This window comes from Colobus angolensis, unplaced genomic scaffold (genome assembly GCF_000951035.1).
Source record: "Colobus angolensis palliatus isolate OR3802 unplaced genomic scaffold, Cang.pa_1.0 Scaffold258, whole genome shotgun sequence".
In the NCBI taxonomy this organism is placed as follows: Eukaryota; Metazoa; Chordata; class Mammalia; order Primates; family Cercopithecidae; genus Colobus; species Colobus angolensis.
In genome coordinates this window covers 2708954-2726400 of record NW_012115799.1, presented here as the reverse complement: position 1 = coordinate 2726400, position 17447 = coordinate 2708954, and the positions used below count along the sequence as shown (strand labels likewise).

The 17447-nt window shown below is 32.9% G+C and overlaps 1 protein-coding gene across 2 annotated transcripts in view; it reads right to left on the bottom strand.

The window, feature by feature from the left end:
* The window catches only part of MDGA2 (MAM domain containing glycosylphosphatidylinositol anchor 2), an 825087-nt gene that overhangs the window by 59354 nt on the left and 748286 nt on the right, over positions 1-17447 (bottom strand). For both annotated transcript variants that reach the window (XM_011947064.1, XM_011947065.1), the window contains exon 10: positions 14878-15026. In XM_011947064.1, coding sequence (XP_011802454.1) covers positions 14878-15026 — 149 coding nt within the window. The remainder of the gene's footprint in view (positions 1-14877; positions 15027-17447) is intronic.

Below are 17447 nucleotides of genomic sequence, written 5' to 3'. Positions count from 1 at the left end.
ATGGAATACTATGCAGCCATAAAAAAGGATGAGTTCGTGTCCTTTGTAGGGACATGGATGCAGCTGGAAACCATCATTCTCAGCAAACTATCACAGAACAGAAAACCAAATGCCACATGTTCTCACTCATAGGTGGGAACTGAACAATGAGATCACTTGGACACAGGAAGGGGAACATCACACCCGGGTCCTATTGTGGGGAGGGGAGAAGGATAGCATTAGGAGATATACCTAGTGTAAATGATGAGTTAATGGGTGCAGCACACCAACATGGCACATGTATACATATGTAACAAACCTGCATGTTGTGCACATGTACCCTAGAACTTAAAGTATAATAATAATAAAAAAAAGAAATTACAATTTGTATGGCCATTATTAAGAAATTACAATTCGTATGGCCATTATTATCGATACTAGCATTAATAGCAGAAGTGCTAATTAGAAAATTGGGTCCAAATTGTGTCTAATCTACAAAAGAATATGTAGCTATCCAGAGCTTTGAAGAGGCTAAGTACTTTTATGTGCCTAATACAATCCACCTGTGAGCAACCCTAAAAGGGTTGCTCATTACTTGTCATTGTTCAAATGTACTAAGAATATTTGAGAAAATTCATACCAAAGCCATTTATTTTTATCAAACATTTTTATGTCTGTACCACACAAGCTAATGTGTTTCAGTATTCACAGACACATGTTTACATTTAAAGAAGTAGAGGCCCATAAATAATGAAAACTTATATAGTTCTTAATCCTTAAATTCCTAAGATGAAACTTGACTAGAAACTCTGAACTCAGGTGAGTTCTCTTTTGACCTTTCCAACTTTAGGCTCTCAACATCCTTGTTTCTTAGAAAATTCACACTTGTACCATTAGAAGGCTACCTCCAGTCTCTGAAGTTGCATTATCAGGATAGTCTATGTGGAACCAATGGAAATAAATGGGAATCTCTCTAACTATGAGAAAGGATATGGAAGTCACATTCTATTAAAACAAAAGTAATGGAACATGCAGGGACAGCCCTATTCAAACCAGACAACCAGGCAAATTTTTAATGCTGCACAAGGCTCTTCTCTGTACCTTATTTCATTTCATTCTCACAATATCATTATTAAGTTCCCAGGAGATAACTTAAGTCCTTAAAGTGAATCCTGGAAAACTCGTTTTATACAAGAAGAGGTGTGGACAGAAAGTATTTTAGATATTCAATGAAATTTGCAATGGTGCAGTTTTAAGGTTAGAAAAGGCTATTTTCAAGCAGTTGGGACTTCTTGAAACCTATGACAAAATAAGTACTAACTACTGCAGGAGCACAAGTAAAAAAATTTCTTTCTATTTTTTTCTCACTTGGCAAGTGTATTCATTATGCTTCCAAATTCCATTTTACAATTTTATTTAAGTCATTTTGAGATTGCATGCAAACTCTCTCATACATAATTTTTGATACTAATTTGTGGTATTATGCATATGCACAGTAAACAATGCACATATTGAAATACATGCAAATGCAAGCAAATTGAAAAAGACTATGTAATGTTTCTTAAATCTTAAAATTTATCAAGTTATTATCTGGGTATCCAATATGTTACTAAAATATCGTAAAAGAGCTACTATATTGCTAGATGCTTTGAGCATCAATATGACTGATGATCTACATGACTGAAAAAATGAAATATTCATAAGCATAAAGTTCAATTCATGCTGACAAAAAGAAAAAAATCATGTTTGTTGAATTCTTTGAAAATTAGATAACTAAAACAAACAAAAAACCCCACAAATCTCCTTTGGTGAGCAGCCATAGTTAATCTTTGTTGGAAGTAGTAAAAGTTACCAAATTAAACATAAATCCCTGAGGGTCAACAGGTATATAGTGGGCACTGAAAATATGCATAGTTGTATAGATAAAGTTGTTGAAAATTGAAATAGAAATATTGTGTCATATTAATAGAATTTATAAAATTTTCAAAACTTACAATGGCATGTTGTCATTCTATAAAAGAGTCATCAATAATTTATGAATAGTATATAATTAGTATTAATATTATACAGTTAGTATTGATATTGCATATTAAGCCACTCTGTGCTAGATACTGTACTACAGAATAAGCAGGGAGAGAGGGAGATGTACTTCAGAAAGGAATGACATTGTTTTTGCTTTTGAAATGATTTCCTTCATTTATCTGTACAATGTATACCCCCAAAATGAGTGCTTAAGCTTACTTTGCTTAAAATGAGATGAGTCCTTAAAATAGTAATAATGATAATTTTACTGAGAGTTTACTGTGTGCTACTAAATTCATAGTCCTAAAATATTTAAAATATGAAGTAATAGTTGAGACCAGAATTACCGTACTTTCTTTCTGCAAGTAAATAGGTGCCTAGGACATGCTAAATAAACCTGGATATTGACAGAAACACTGAGCCTTGTCATTGCCTTGTTTTATAAAATAAAATTTATCATGGCACTTTCTAGTGAAACCATTAATTAAAAAATATGATCACACACATGTTCTGTTTAAAATTTGGTAAGACTTCACTGTTCTATTGCTGATATAAATTAGAGCATATATTTACTTGCCATCTGTTAGCTAGAACTTTGTACTTTATAACTAACAATAGGTTAATGTATCCTGTATAATACAACTCTATGAAGGGAGATAATTTTCTTTGTTTGGATCACTGTAATATTCCCAATAAATTACAATTCCCAATAAATTTGCAATAAATAAACTGTAAATTTACTGTTTATTAAAACAATGTATAACCATAGTAGAATCAATTACTCAATAGAGAGATGTGTCTTTCTGGATCAGAAGGAAATCATTTTGCCCACCCTGACAAAATGTGCCATTATTTAAAGTTATGGCACATTAAAAATGTGCCAATAGACAGATTAATTACCAATTGACTCCCATTAAGCTATCTCAATTACAACATTGCATTCTTTGCTTTCTTTTTTTTTTTTTTTAGACGGAGTCTTGCTCTGTCACCCAGAGTGGAGTGCAGTGGCATGAACTCAGCTCACTGCAACCTCTGCCTCCCAGATTCAAGCAATTCTCCTGCCTCAGCCTCCCAAGCAGCTGGGATTACAGGTCCATGCCACCACGCCTGGCTAATTTTTGTATTTTTAGTAGAGACTGGGGTTTCACCATGTTGGCCAGGCTGGTCTTGAACTCCTGACCCCCGATGATCCTCCCACCTTGGCCTCCCAAAGTGCTGGCCTGCTTCTTGCTTTCTAGCAAATCAGTTGTGGATTTTGCATTTTCATCTCCCACTAACAAGTATTCTATTGGTCCTCTCATTCTAACAATTTGAGAATATCTGCTGATCATTCTTCTAATCTGCAAAATGTCAATTCTCTCCTGTTGACCTCTATATTATTCTAATGATTAGATTCACACTACATTTTTTAATTTAGACCTCTATTATTCTCATAATATACCACTGTAAATTTTGTCCAAGAGACTTTTGATGATATAGTGCCTACAGAAATAGATATTATATATATGTATTTGATTTACAAATGTATAATTTACTGAGGCTTTTATTTTCCTATGACATACTTACGTGCTGCTCTCATTTCTTAGCTGAATTATTTTGTGACACCTTTTTTCATATCATTCATGTCTCTACTCAAATGCCAACACCTTAGAGAGGCATTCCTTGACCACACTATCTTATACAATAGCAATGCCACTCTTTTTCCATTATCTGATTGTCTTCTACCCCTCAAAAAAAATTATTAGTACCTGATATCACAGTAGCTGTTTATTTGTGTACAGTATTTGTATTTCTCCTAAATAAAAAGGAAAGTTTCACAAAGTAGGAATTTTTCCTGAGTACATAGTTAAGGTTGTTTCTGTCATCTCATTAGTGCAGAGTGAGAGGCACACCTTTGTCCTAGGAATTAGAATATTATATACCAATTTCAAGGCAACAAAAAGAGTTTTAGGCACCATTGTGTTACTTTGATATAAGTCCCCACAAAGAGACAGTAACTGTCACACATATCATCACACATCAGAAATAAAACCAAAATGATCCTTAAAATTACAATGTCTGGTGCTTATTATAAAATATGAACTAACAATTTGGAGTGGTGTAAACCTCGTTCAAAATTTCAGAGGCTAAAAATGTAAAACAAAAGCTATTTGCTAGAGTAGGCTGACTGAAAGGGGATGGAAAGAGCTAAAACTCTAGCTCTTGATTTCCTAGTACTTTATATGCTGACTAGAACAACTCTTCCCTTGAAAATTTTATCTTCTGCCACCTCTCTCTAACCCTGATCAATTCTTTGGAACTATTTAGGATTACTCTATCCTTTTTTAAAATTGTGATTATTGAAATAGAAAATTCAAAATAATTATTTAAGTAAGCTTGAAAATGTAGTATTGATTGAAACATTTAGGAGTCTTAACCACTTTCAAAGCAGGGCTAATTGCCTCCATGACAATGCCTCCTAGCTCCTCACAAGTTCTCATTCGTTAAGAGTTTGCTGTGCAAGTGATCTGTCTTGTAAATTGTTCACAGGTTTTTACATATCTCCCAGACATAACACATCCTCAAAATACATAGATTTAAACTGTATTCCAGTTCTGAAGATTTATAATTTCTTATTCCTGAACATAATTTACAGTTCTAAATGTAGCCACTAAATTTTTAGGTAATTTACCTTATCTCTTATAGTTTTTAAGAATAAGTAAAATGTCAAGTGAACATGAGAGAAGTTATTGCTTCATTTTAATTATTGTGCTTGATTATTCATAATTAGATTACTACTTTCCCCAGATTGAAGTATAAGTCCACTTTCCATCCAGGTGGTTTGAAAATTGTCTCAAAATAATGAACATGTGGGAAATGTAAAGATCAGCTTCTGCTACCTTCTCAAATTTTCAATCATTTGGCACACAGAATGAATTTTAACGATGCCAGTTTTCCCTCTATGTCTGTTTTATTTGTTGCATAGCATTAATTGCTTTCTATCCATTAATTTTTTTGTCTGCTTGCTACTCTACCAAACTATAAGCTTCATGAGATCATGGGTATTTTCTTTCTGGTGCACTTCTTATCCCATTTACCCACAGTAGAATATAATACATTTAATTGCAAAAGAGGAATCAAATCTTTATTCTTATTCCTTTAGTATTCTACAAATAAACCTAAAAAGTAGATCTTTTTGAGGTTATATTTTTAGAATATCAAATGTACTATTAATATATTCAATCAAATACTGCTATTCAGAAAGGCAGAACTTTGTAGTAATTTGAGCTCTTCACAAGTATTTGGTTCTTTCATTTCTTGCAAGTTCAAAGAACATTTTATATTCCCCGTGTTTTCCTCAGATCAAGCCAAGGGGTTGCTTTGGTGGAGAAAGTGTGAGCAGAAGCCCTGTATGTCCCTTCCAAAAGGAGAAATTAAGACCTGGTACATGCATCAACATGCTCCCTCCAAAATACAGTTGACATGACAAAGATAATTTTTGTATCAATACATAGAAACACTTAACCTAGTTTACTAAGTTTAGTGGGATACTAAGATACATAAGATACTTTCTTTTTTTTTTTTTTTTCTTTGAGATAGAGTCTCGCTCTGTCGCTCAGGCTGGAGTGCAGTGGCGTGATCTCGGCTCACTGCAAGCTCCACCTCGGCTAATTTTTTGTATTTTTAATAGAGACAGGGTTTCACTGTGTTAGCCAGGATTGTCTCTATCTCCTGACCGCGTGATACACCCGCCTTGGCCTCCCAAAGTGCTGGGATTACAGGCGTGAGCCACCGCGCCCAGCTAAGATACCTTCTAATATGAGGAAAGGATAATCTAAAAATTATAGAGGAGATACTGTAAAGGAAAAAATACATCTAAATTGAAACTTTTTTTAAAAATTCTTCCTTTTTAAAAATTATGACCTATCATTGCAGTACCTTATATTATAGCATGAACTATCTTCAAAATTAGCTTATCTAAGCAGATAAACTGCTTATTAAATATAAGAAAACTATGAATTTTGTATTGTGTCATTTTGCTAAGATATGGAACTCTAAAGGAAAAATTTTAGCTTAAGATCTTTAGAACACAAAACAAACAAACCTCATGGATATATTAGTACATTGCAGATATTTTTATATTTTAACTTGAAGCTTTCCTCAGATTTTGTTTATAAATGTTGTAATTTTACATTTCCTTGCAAATATTTCATTAAACCTGTGCCTAACATCCATCTCAATGACAGTTAATTTTCATTTTTAATATAACAATCATGTTCAAGGATATGTTCTCAATATATAGAAATGAGACAAATATTTATATGAATTGACACAAGGTTGTCTAAAGACAATAAGCATGTAAATAGTGAACATTGTTTTCATCCCTGCCTTTTTACTCTCTCCCTTCCCCCAGCCTCCATTCAATTATCAAATCCTCCAGATTTTGCCACATATATTTCTCTCAAATTTCCAGTGCAGCATCAGATTCAGGTCATTATATTTCATTTGAAAAAAAGAACAGCTTTTACTTCGTGCTTGTTGCCTATTAATTTAGTACCATATTAATGAGTATTTGACTTTTCTCTTTTGACTCTTTCAGTGTCTCCCCACTTTTCAAGGTAAAGTTTAACTCCTTTGGAACTGTTCCTATGGCCTTTCATGCCTCAAAATAATAAGAGCTATCTATGACAATACTGCAGCCAACATCATACTGAATGGGCAAAACCTGGACACATTCCCCTTGAAAACCAGCACAAGGCAAGGATGCCCTCTCTCACCAATCTTATTCAACATAATAATGGGAGTTCTGGCCAGAGCAATCGGGAAAGAAAAAGAAATAGAGGACATTCAAATAGGTAGGAAAGAAGTCAAACTATCAGACTTAATGACATGATCCTGTATCTAGTAAACCCATAGTCTCGGCCATCAGTGCTCATTAGTAGTAGACTGGATAAACAAAACGTGGTACATATGCATAAGGAATACTATGCAGCCATAAAAATGAATGCAATTATATCCTTTGCAGGGACATGGATGGAGCTGGAGGGTGTTATCCTTAGCAAATAAATGCAGGAATAGAAAACCAAATACAGCATATTCTCAGTTATAAGTGGTAGATAAATGATGTGAACACATGGACACATAGAGGAGAACAACACATACTGGGGCCTATTGAAGGGTGGAGGTTGGGCGGAGGAAGAGAATCAGGAAAAATAACTAGTGGGTACTAGGATTAATACATGGGTGATGAAATAATCTTCACAACAAACACCCATGACACAAGTTTACCCATATAACAAACTTGCGCATGTACACCTAAACTTAAAATAAAAGTTAAATAAAAAAGATAAGTGACGCCTATGATATCTAAACCATTACCTTTGAATTTCTACTTACATTATTGCTTCCATCTTTTTACAAATGGTTTCCAAAACTTGAAGTCTGAGAAAGCAACTTAAACACTCAGTGATATTTTGCATTTCCTTCTTGAACATTTTAAAACAGAAAACAGAAGCTGAGAAAACATTGCAGTCCATTATTGAGTAGTTGTACAGCACTAGTTATGTAGTTTTATTGACATCTGTCATGTCAAACACGTATTATTCAAAGATAGATATTGTTTCAGCTATTTTAGTTAAACCTTTTAAATGTTAAAAAACCGTCAGATTTTTGGTATAAAAGTAATGGAAAAATGTGGATGACGCCACACTTCAAGATAACTTAAGAAACTTGAACTGCAACTGAAAATGATAAAGCTAAACTAATAGTCATTTATCATTAAACTTAAAAGGAGCAATTTAAACTGATGATCAATTCAGAATCAACTGCAAGTTTAAGTGAAATGACATATAAGGAAACCAATTTTACCTTAAGTTAATTGATATTTAAACAAGCGTTAAGATCCCATGGCATAGTTCTGGTAATAAAAACATCACCAAACTTCTAAATAAAGCCCCAAACACTTCTAATATTGAACATAAAATAAATGTGAGCTATACATACATTTAAGAAATATTCATACAAACAAGGAAGATAATTATTTCCCAGTTATTCCAGTTGAGGTTCATGGTGTGGGGGCCTGGCCTTATTCCAGCAGCCAGGGCGCAAGACAGGAACCAACACTGAACAGGGCTCCGTCCCATTGCAGGGCACACTCAGACACACACCCACTCTCACTCAGACTGGGAGTGATTCATTTAGACGTGCCAATTCACCTCATGTGCACATCTTTGGGATGTGAAAGGAAACTAGAGAAATCCACAGACAAGAGAGAACACGGAATCTCCATACAGACAGTGGTCCCAGCCAGGAACTGAATTTTTTTCTCCTCAACATTATAACCATATGACTTTAAACAAATGACATTATTCAAGGACCTGCTGTACTTTGCTCATAAGCAAATTTGCATTTTCATATTTTAAAATTTTGTTTGTAAGTACAAACATACACACAAATGCACATTCACACACTGTCTTCTTAGTTTCCATATAAATATAAGATTTTTCTACCTTTCAGTTCGTTTTTGCAGGAAATTCTATGACTACTGTCTTCAGATGGAAAATTTATGCCGAAATTTTTGCTACCTTCAGTTTCGTATCTAATGCTTCGACTTATAAATTAATATATTGAAGAAAAAGTGTTCACCCAAATTCTAGTAGTACGTTTCTAATCTGGATAACTGTTTCATGCTCCCCTGTCACTCCAGCCTAACAAGTCCACATCTGGAAATATGGGAATACTTGTAAACATTGATTAAAAATCTCATTTATGTCAATAATTTAACCTTCTTTCACTCTTTTAATTGTCTTTGAAGTTGCTTGTTTCCTCCACATTTCTAATTAATTTTCTCAAACCATATTTCTAAACAGAATTAAATCTATACAAAGGCAACAGAGAAAATCCTCAGGAAGTACTTGGAGTTTTCCAAGACAAGGTATCCTTATTTTACAGAAACTTCTACATCAATCAAGGTCAATCCTTCAGCCAGGTCTCTTAAATTTATCATTTATATATCCATTCTAATAAACACATTGTAAAATTAGTTGGCAGGAATGAAGTAGTATGTCCAATGTCCTTCATTTGGAACATGAAGATAAACTTTACTTTTTGCAACTGACATATGGCTTATTTCTTTTCCAGAGCCACAGAGACCATTTACAAAATGGTTTCTCTACATTTCTCTCAGTCCTTCATTCTCTCTCATTTCTATGTGTTTAGTGCTTTCCAGAGCATTCACTAAAGAAATGGAAGTGAATATCAGAGAAATAAGGTCACTATCTTTTTCAAAATAGTTCCTCAAAACAAAGTCAACATTCAAGTTCTGCCTATTTCAACATTTTCTTAATTCAATTTTTCTTCTTCTCCCCTTTCACTATTCTAATCTAAATCATCAGTACATGCCCCAAAAATGTGCCTAACTGTTGTACCTGTCTCTATTGTAAAACCATTCAGTATACTCAGTATGGTATTATAAGATTAATCTATTGGAAGATGTCATTTTATTCATGATTTAAGATTATTCAAAGAATCCAGATTATCAAATCTCAAATCTCCACATATTTTCCTGAACTGGCATGAAATGTTCCTCCAAACAGTTCTTGCAATAAAATCTATCTAAATGGGTTAAGTCAAGCACACAGGTTGTCCCAATTTCATTTGTCTTATCCTACTGTTCTCTTTCAGCATCTGTAGACTGTACAACACTATTAAGCCTTTAACAAGCAATGATAAGCAAACAATTATTCACTAAAATAACTTTTAAAAATGTTTTAACTTAAAGGAGAAATAAGCAACAGCTCAACCATTACAGTCACTTCGACTGAAGACCAAAATTAAATTTGTAATAAAGTTATCCAACAATCAATTGTATCAAACATATGTATTTGTTTAGTAATTTTTTATTAGTAATTAGTGATTACTAGTGGTCGCCATTTAAGAAGAAAGTTGAGGAATAAACTTATAAAACTAACAAACAAATGAAGTTTGCATCTTAGTGATCTTGTCTCTTGCACCCTACCTGGGCAGTACTAACTGCCCCCATGGATTTCTATAGTACTCTTTGTTTATTTGTATTATTCCACTTACTTTTATAAGACATTGAGGACAATACTTCTTCATTTTTAAATTCCTGGAAATTGCCATATAACTAATCTAATCAAAATTTTATTGCCTGAATGGGAGAGCAAATAAGTATGATAATTCTAAATTTTTAAATACAACATGACTTAAAAAGACAGGAATGGGTCAAATAAGGGTTTTTTTAAAAAATAAAATATCCTACTTTCCAAAGATATAGTCAAAAAGTCACATCATTGTGTATTTCTATGGCTGAATATAAAAAAGGAAGCTGTTTAAAATTGTATATTATTTAAAACTGTAATTGTGTACATTTCAAATGAAGTCAAATGATGTTTACGTTGCTTGGTATATTTAGATAACTTAGAAACATTTTCCCTGGTTTTTAATTCCTTAGATACCAAGGAAAGTAGACATTCAAATAACCTTTTTCTCTTTCCTGTTAAGCAACAAATGAAGCAAATAATTGGAGGTTAGTAGCTGTCTAAGGAGATTAAACAATTGCTTAGCTGAGCCTAAAAAGTACAACTTTGTTAGGACATAAAGATTCTGAGAAAACTTTTTCCACAAATTAATGTTTTAGCTTCTCATTATATATTGGTTCTCTTTTTAAATTTCTTAAAGCAGTGATTTCTGTACTTTTTTCTAGATATAATGCATTATTTTATAAGAAAATTGTGTAAGTCAATACTGAAATCTGAGACAATCTTCCTAATCAAATGTAAATACAGACCATACAGTTTAACCAACAGGGGATGCTGGGTTCAATTTATCAACCCCATACATCTATGAGTTTAATAACACAGCAATGGTTTTTACAGTCCTATTTAAGAATCACTAATAAGGTTTCTAAAGGTTTCTGGATTAAAAACAAGGTAAAGTCTTAGGAACTTAATTTTCTATTAGTCTTAAAGAACCTAATTTGTTTTCAGATTTCATCTCATACACAAATGCATTGTGTAATCAAGGCAATGTTTGATATTAAGAAGTGAGATATTTTGTACTAGATAACCTAGGTATTTTATGGATAGAAGAAATCATTTACATGTATAGGCTAAAAATAGACATATTGCCTAAAATAATAAGACTTTAAAATCACAAAATATTTAACATAAATTAATAATCCTTTGAATAAAATTTGGCCTTCTAGTAAAAGACATGAACTACAGTTATTAGGACAGAAATCCATGTATTTAAAAATGTATAATGCTTAGGCCAATGCCTAACTCAGTTTATTTAAACCATCTCAGTTATGTTTACTATGTTCAAAAGCTCATTGATTTAGGATTCTGAAATAGTTTGGCAGAAGAAAAAGGCTACATGCATGTAATATAAAATCTTCATTAAAATAATAAACAGGTCAGTATTCAAGAGTGGTTTCGATTTCTTTCTCCAAAGGTGATTTTTAAAAGTTAGTATCTGATTGTGTCTTAAGATAATATCGATATTTAAATGTCAATGCCTGGTAAAGGAGAAATTTAAATTTTCTGAGATAATATAAAAATACACCTATTTCCATTAATGTCTTTGGTTCCGGTTATTAAAAAGGAATTTTTTAAAAAAAGAACTACATTGATTGTATTGTATCTAGAATACTTTTGCCTTAGCATCCTAAACTTTTGTTTGTAAGTGAATCTTCAAAAGCATTGTTGCTTGCTGGGACCATTTTGCATGTAGAGATGTTTCATTCAAGAGTTCCGTGCAGAGGTTATAGTTGTGAAAAAAAAAAAGAGGTGTGTGTCTACATGCTCCTTCTCTTCTTACACTCCATCTACAAACAGCACCATCTTATTCACATTGGCAGAATAGCGCAAAGTCATTACTCTTTATCGAGACATCCCTGAAAGGTACATCAAAGTTTTCTCTCCCATGGAAAGAGTGAAATTACCAATTAGAACATGGCATCATGCAAAGCACCCTAGAAAAAAACACTTATTTCTAAATATAAAAGACAATCCTAAGAACAAAGGAGTTCAGAAAAGAATGTATACAGTGGCAGGTAAAGAGTTAGCTTCAAAAACTGAGTAAGGGAAATATCTGTTTTCTGCACCATGGTTTATTACACCAGAAACATGTTTTTTTCCTCTAGTGGATAGCATGCATCTTACAAAAGCTGGAAAGAAGAGTATTAGTATCAGACTTACTGATCCAATCAAGAAGGCTTGAAATGAACACTTGAAGTGGAAGAGAAAAATGTGAATCAATAACACAGACCTCACAGAAGACAATAGGTTTGAAATGAAAATGAGACATAATAATAATAATAAAAAAAGGTCTAGAAATTGTCTTGTAAAAACCACGACTTGAAATAATGCGTAGGCTTAGAATATAGAGTATACTAAATAAAACTCAAATAATAAAAATATTAGACATGCTCAGCTCATGAAATGTAGTCTTTTAAAAAACCTGTATACAACACTGACAGCTGAGTATAAGAATTGCCATAACTGTTTGTGCAAGGAGTGCCCTGCACAAGAGTACCTGGCCTGTGGAACAAGTGCGGGACATAATCCACTTCATACTCCAATTGCCTGACAGGTATAATCTTCAATTTACAGGATAGAAACCCAGGCTTAGATATGTTCAGAAACATGCTCAAGGTTATGTAGCTATAAAAATATGAGGCTATTTTGCCTAGAATTGGAAGCCAAGTGTGTCTGGAATTCATTATTTTTAAAAAACATAGAAAAGGGAAATTTATATATACATATGGAAACATATATAATTTATTCTAAAGGAGAAGAGTAGGAGAAAATTCACTAATTTTTCAAAAGGAACAATACAATGACTGAGAAATGTGTGTCACTGCATATCAGGGAGTTATATGCCAGTTTTATGATAAAAATATTAAAAATTGAATTTGGAGATGTTCATGTCAGTAAAGGAAAATAAAAGAAGAATTTGTCACTGGAAAATGGTGCAGCAATCCTAACAAAAATATTACAGAGGATAGTTTGTGAATGAGTATAATATATGGATGAGAAAGAGAAGGCTTAAATAAAGGGATCTCTCTTGGGAGGAATTCTAAATTCTAAAATTTGGCTTATAGGTAAGGATTTGATTTGCATCCACAATACAGATACTGAGTGGAAACAAAGTATTTGAGGTGCATAAGAGTAAAGGAAGAGGATGATGAGAAGGATTGGGTAAATTCTATGAATTTAAAACACACAGCTAGTAATGGGCAGTTACCCAGAGACTCCAAGAAAACACAACTGAGGAAGAAAGTAAGAAACTAAAGATACAATTATGACTTTATCTTTGCAAATAAACCTATAACCAGAAAATAGCACAATAATTACCTAAAGAAAACAATTTTACAGATGAAAATTTAGTCATAGATTCTTACATTTCTACAAAGAATGTATAACAAAAAAGTGAATGTGAATGATTAAACAATGTAGTAAGGAGTTTTAAAAAGTGTAGGTGGTGTGTAAAGTCAAGAATCCTTATAGATACTCCAAATATGAAAGGTTTTAAAATACTAGCTGTGTTAAGAAAAAAAGAAATAAGCCCACAAACTGAGGGAGAAAGAACTGCTAATTTGTTTTGTTGCTGCTATTGTTTGTATCTTCTCCGTTAAAGAAAATTAGCAAATTAGAATGAGTAGAACAATGTTCATATAGATTTCAGTTTTGCTCAGATTTACCTACAGACCTTTTTCAATGAGGGATAACCAGAGAAACATCGAGAATGATCGACTATGGTCTGCTATATAGGTAGCCTGTGAGCACTTAGAGAAGATTCCAGTAATTATCAAAGGCCAGGATGTTTTCACTAGGAAAAGCTCTTTCACTTTTTTGAGAATCTTAAACAGGTTGAATAAGAATATGCAATTTACAGTGTATCTTAATGTGAGTAATGTATCATACAAGTGATTTTATTGTAACCTTGTGAGCAAGATAAAAAAAAAAACAATGGTTTTATGATAGAATAGCTGAATGAATCCTTGGAGGTTGATCAATCTTACTCTATGAAAATTTTATCCTTTCTACCATCCCAACTCAAAAGATTATTCTGTGATTTAGTTAAGGAAGTGGAACATACACTTTGCCAATCCAGGGATAATACAAGGTTTTGGGGGAGAGCTAATAGATTACGTGGTGATCAAATAAATCTTCAAAAATGTTTTGTTATGCTGAAATTCATCCAGATAATATGCTAACAAGAAACAATGTAAAAATCTACATTTAAATTTCAAAAATATCATTTATACAAAGGATACGTGAATTTAACATTTAAACCCTTTGAAAAATATACAATTTTTTCCACATAACTCTTGATTTTCAGCTCCTTTAAGAAACTATCATACTTTAATTTCTTTTCATTTTACAAAAGTATTTCTATTTCTCAGACATATTAAATTAGCTTATGCAACATTCTGTATATATCTTGAACTCCTAAAGTAAAAATATGTACGACTTCTGGCTTCTTAGGAAACAAGACAAATGCTTATGCAGTACAGGTGAGTGTGAGCACATCTGAAGTAAGTTCCTTTTCTGAAGTTATACCATGTAATTTATCTCGCATATCTAGTGATGAAGGATTTTAGAAGGCTCAAAGGCTGTCACTTTAATATGTCTGCTGTCATAGTGAAAAATGTGTAATTTCAAAGACTTTTAAGTAATTTGGAACAATTTGTGTAGAGTAATATACATATGGTGAAAACATATATATGTGTGTGTATACACACACACACACATACAAACACATGTACATAAAATATATTTTGGAATCCATGCAAAACTATTAGAAAAATGGTAACAACAAGGTCTTCACAGAGGACCACAAAGTAAAAAGGACATTGATTAGATTTCTCACCTGCCTGATACCCAGTCGGTATGCAACAATCCGATCCACTGCATCAGGATTCATCTGTGTCCACTGTAGACTGTAAGAATAAACACGGTGTCTGTTCTGCCATACTGGATTGTAGGTATCATAATAGAATTCTGGAGCATAGGCCTTTCCTGAAAACAGAAAGTGGGTTTAAATTTGAATGATGACATATTGTAGTGTAAGCATACTTATTCCCTTTGGCCCTTTTACTATTTCTACTCTATCTTCCACTAGTAAAAATCCTGTCAATTCTCTGGATACATTTTGAGAACAATGTGAGATTTCCTGGTTGATTGGATGAGCAGTGTGAGAAGAGAAGGATGAACACAAAGTGTTTGGTCTAAGTGATTGGAGGAATGGGATTTTCATCAACCAAAATGGAAATCTATGGGAGGATGAAATCTGGAGAAAGAAGATCAAAGTCATTTTTAAATAATTTGAGTGATCTAAACGGATACATCAAGTATGCAGTAGGATATAACTAGTCTGGAATATAAGAAAGATCAGAACTGGAGATATAATCTTGCTAACCGTAGGCATGCAGATAGAATTTAAATTTAAAGCCACGATACCGAGGGAGTGTGAGTAGATAGAGAAGGTGAAAGTCTGACACTGGGGCAATCCAAGGTTGAGAGTTATGGGAGGAGATAAAAATCACACAGAAGCCCCAGAGGGAACAACCATAAATTTGGGGAAAACTAAAAACCTGGTATCCTAGAGGTCAGAAGAGGTATTTCGGGAAGTGAGTGATTCATTGTGTAGAAAACAATTAGCGGAAATGAAAATTTGTGTTTGTATTACCTGCGGCTTTCATCAATAAAGTGAACTTAATATAACTTAAAACAATTTAAAACAATTACTTAATAAAAGATCTAGTCAATATTTAGCTTATATTTAATTTTTAAAGAAATATGAATTACATATAGCGTATATAGCACATAAAAACCATCTGTTTTTCTTAATTGCCAAAATGAAAAGTTTACACACCATTTGGAATTACAGATCCAATTTCCCAATATTCTGAAGTATAATTTTTTCTATTAAAAATAACATTTATTTAATAATACAACAATATTTAATGAGAACCTATTCAATGAAAAATATTGTCCTAGATATTAAGAACACAATGAATGAGGAGGTATGGCCTCCTCATTCATGGAAATTAATTACATTTTTTTCCAGACTTTCATGTAGCTTTGCAATTCTTAATAAGTGGAAAAGCTGCATTTCTATCATCACTCATTTAACATCTTTTTTTCTTTCTTTTTTATTTTTTCTTTTAATTAGATTAGGCCAGCTGTAGGGCTCATGCCTGTAATCCTAACACTTTGGGCAGCAGAGGTGCTCTGATCTCTTGAGCCCAGTCGTTAAAGACCCACTAACCTGAGCAACGAAGCGAAATCATGCCTCTACCAGAAAAAAAAAAAAAAAGGCAAAGTCCCAAATGAGAGGAAAACAACATACTGAGTGAAGGAATCAAGTAGCAAAACATTCTTGGTAATTTGTATTTGAAACAAAATTTTTCAAAATGAAATAAAGGAAGTGAATTTAGTAGTAGCTGAGTCAGACAGCTAGAAGTTTTAATTAAAAATACACACTCAATACCTACAAATTTACTAAAGAAGTAATGAGCTGCTTAGATGAGTAACATAAACCTAGAGTGTTTTCATTACAGAGTGGTATTTAGATTGAATTGGGGAGGTAAAAGTCTAGTGTTTCTTTTCTATGAAGACTGAGGGGTTGCTTTTGTTATTTAATCAAGGAAGAAGCCTAAGGGTGACTGATTCAGTTCTAAGTAGCCCATTCTTAATAAAGTAACAATTCATTCAAAGAGAATCAAGAAGAGAATACAGGCACAACTAGGGATTATTTAGCATGGGAAAAAAGCGGGGGTAGGGGGTGGGGGAATAGAGTTTTCTAGGAGTTGAAATAGATCACAAATAAAATCAGAATAAACATTAACAGATACATGAAATAAGATGAATACCAGGGATTTCCTATTAAAATGGGTACATACTTTGACTTAGAAATGTTCTACCAATGACTTTTGAATATGGAATGGCCTACCTCAGTAGACTATAAATTTCCCTTTACTTGAGGTATTTAGTCAACACTTAAACAGCCATTTAGCAGGGCTGAGGTAGGTAGCTGCCCACAAGACGGTCATTTAAAATAACTTTCAGTCCTGAAACTGAACTGTAGGCTGCTATAAAACATTTGCCTGTCAAACTGGATTTGATATGTTAACTAATTTTAGACTAAATGTCGTTTAAATACAGAGGAACTGGCACTTCAAAATTATCTCATAACATTAAAAAAAATTCCTCTTGAAAGGCCACGTATTTATTGTAAAGAAAAATATCTTTCCAAATATAGTATTCATAAGGATGAATTCACCTCTAAGGTGGTGACCAGGAATCCAGACATTCTCAAATACCCTGGGTTATTCTGATGTAAGGAAATACAGGTCTTACAATTTGGAATGCTTTAAACAGGCTGAAATTTCTCTCTGAAATTACTTCCAAGTCTATATAATAAAAGATGTAAAAACT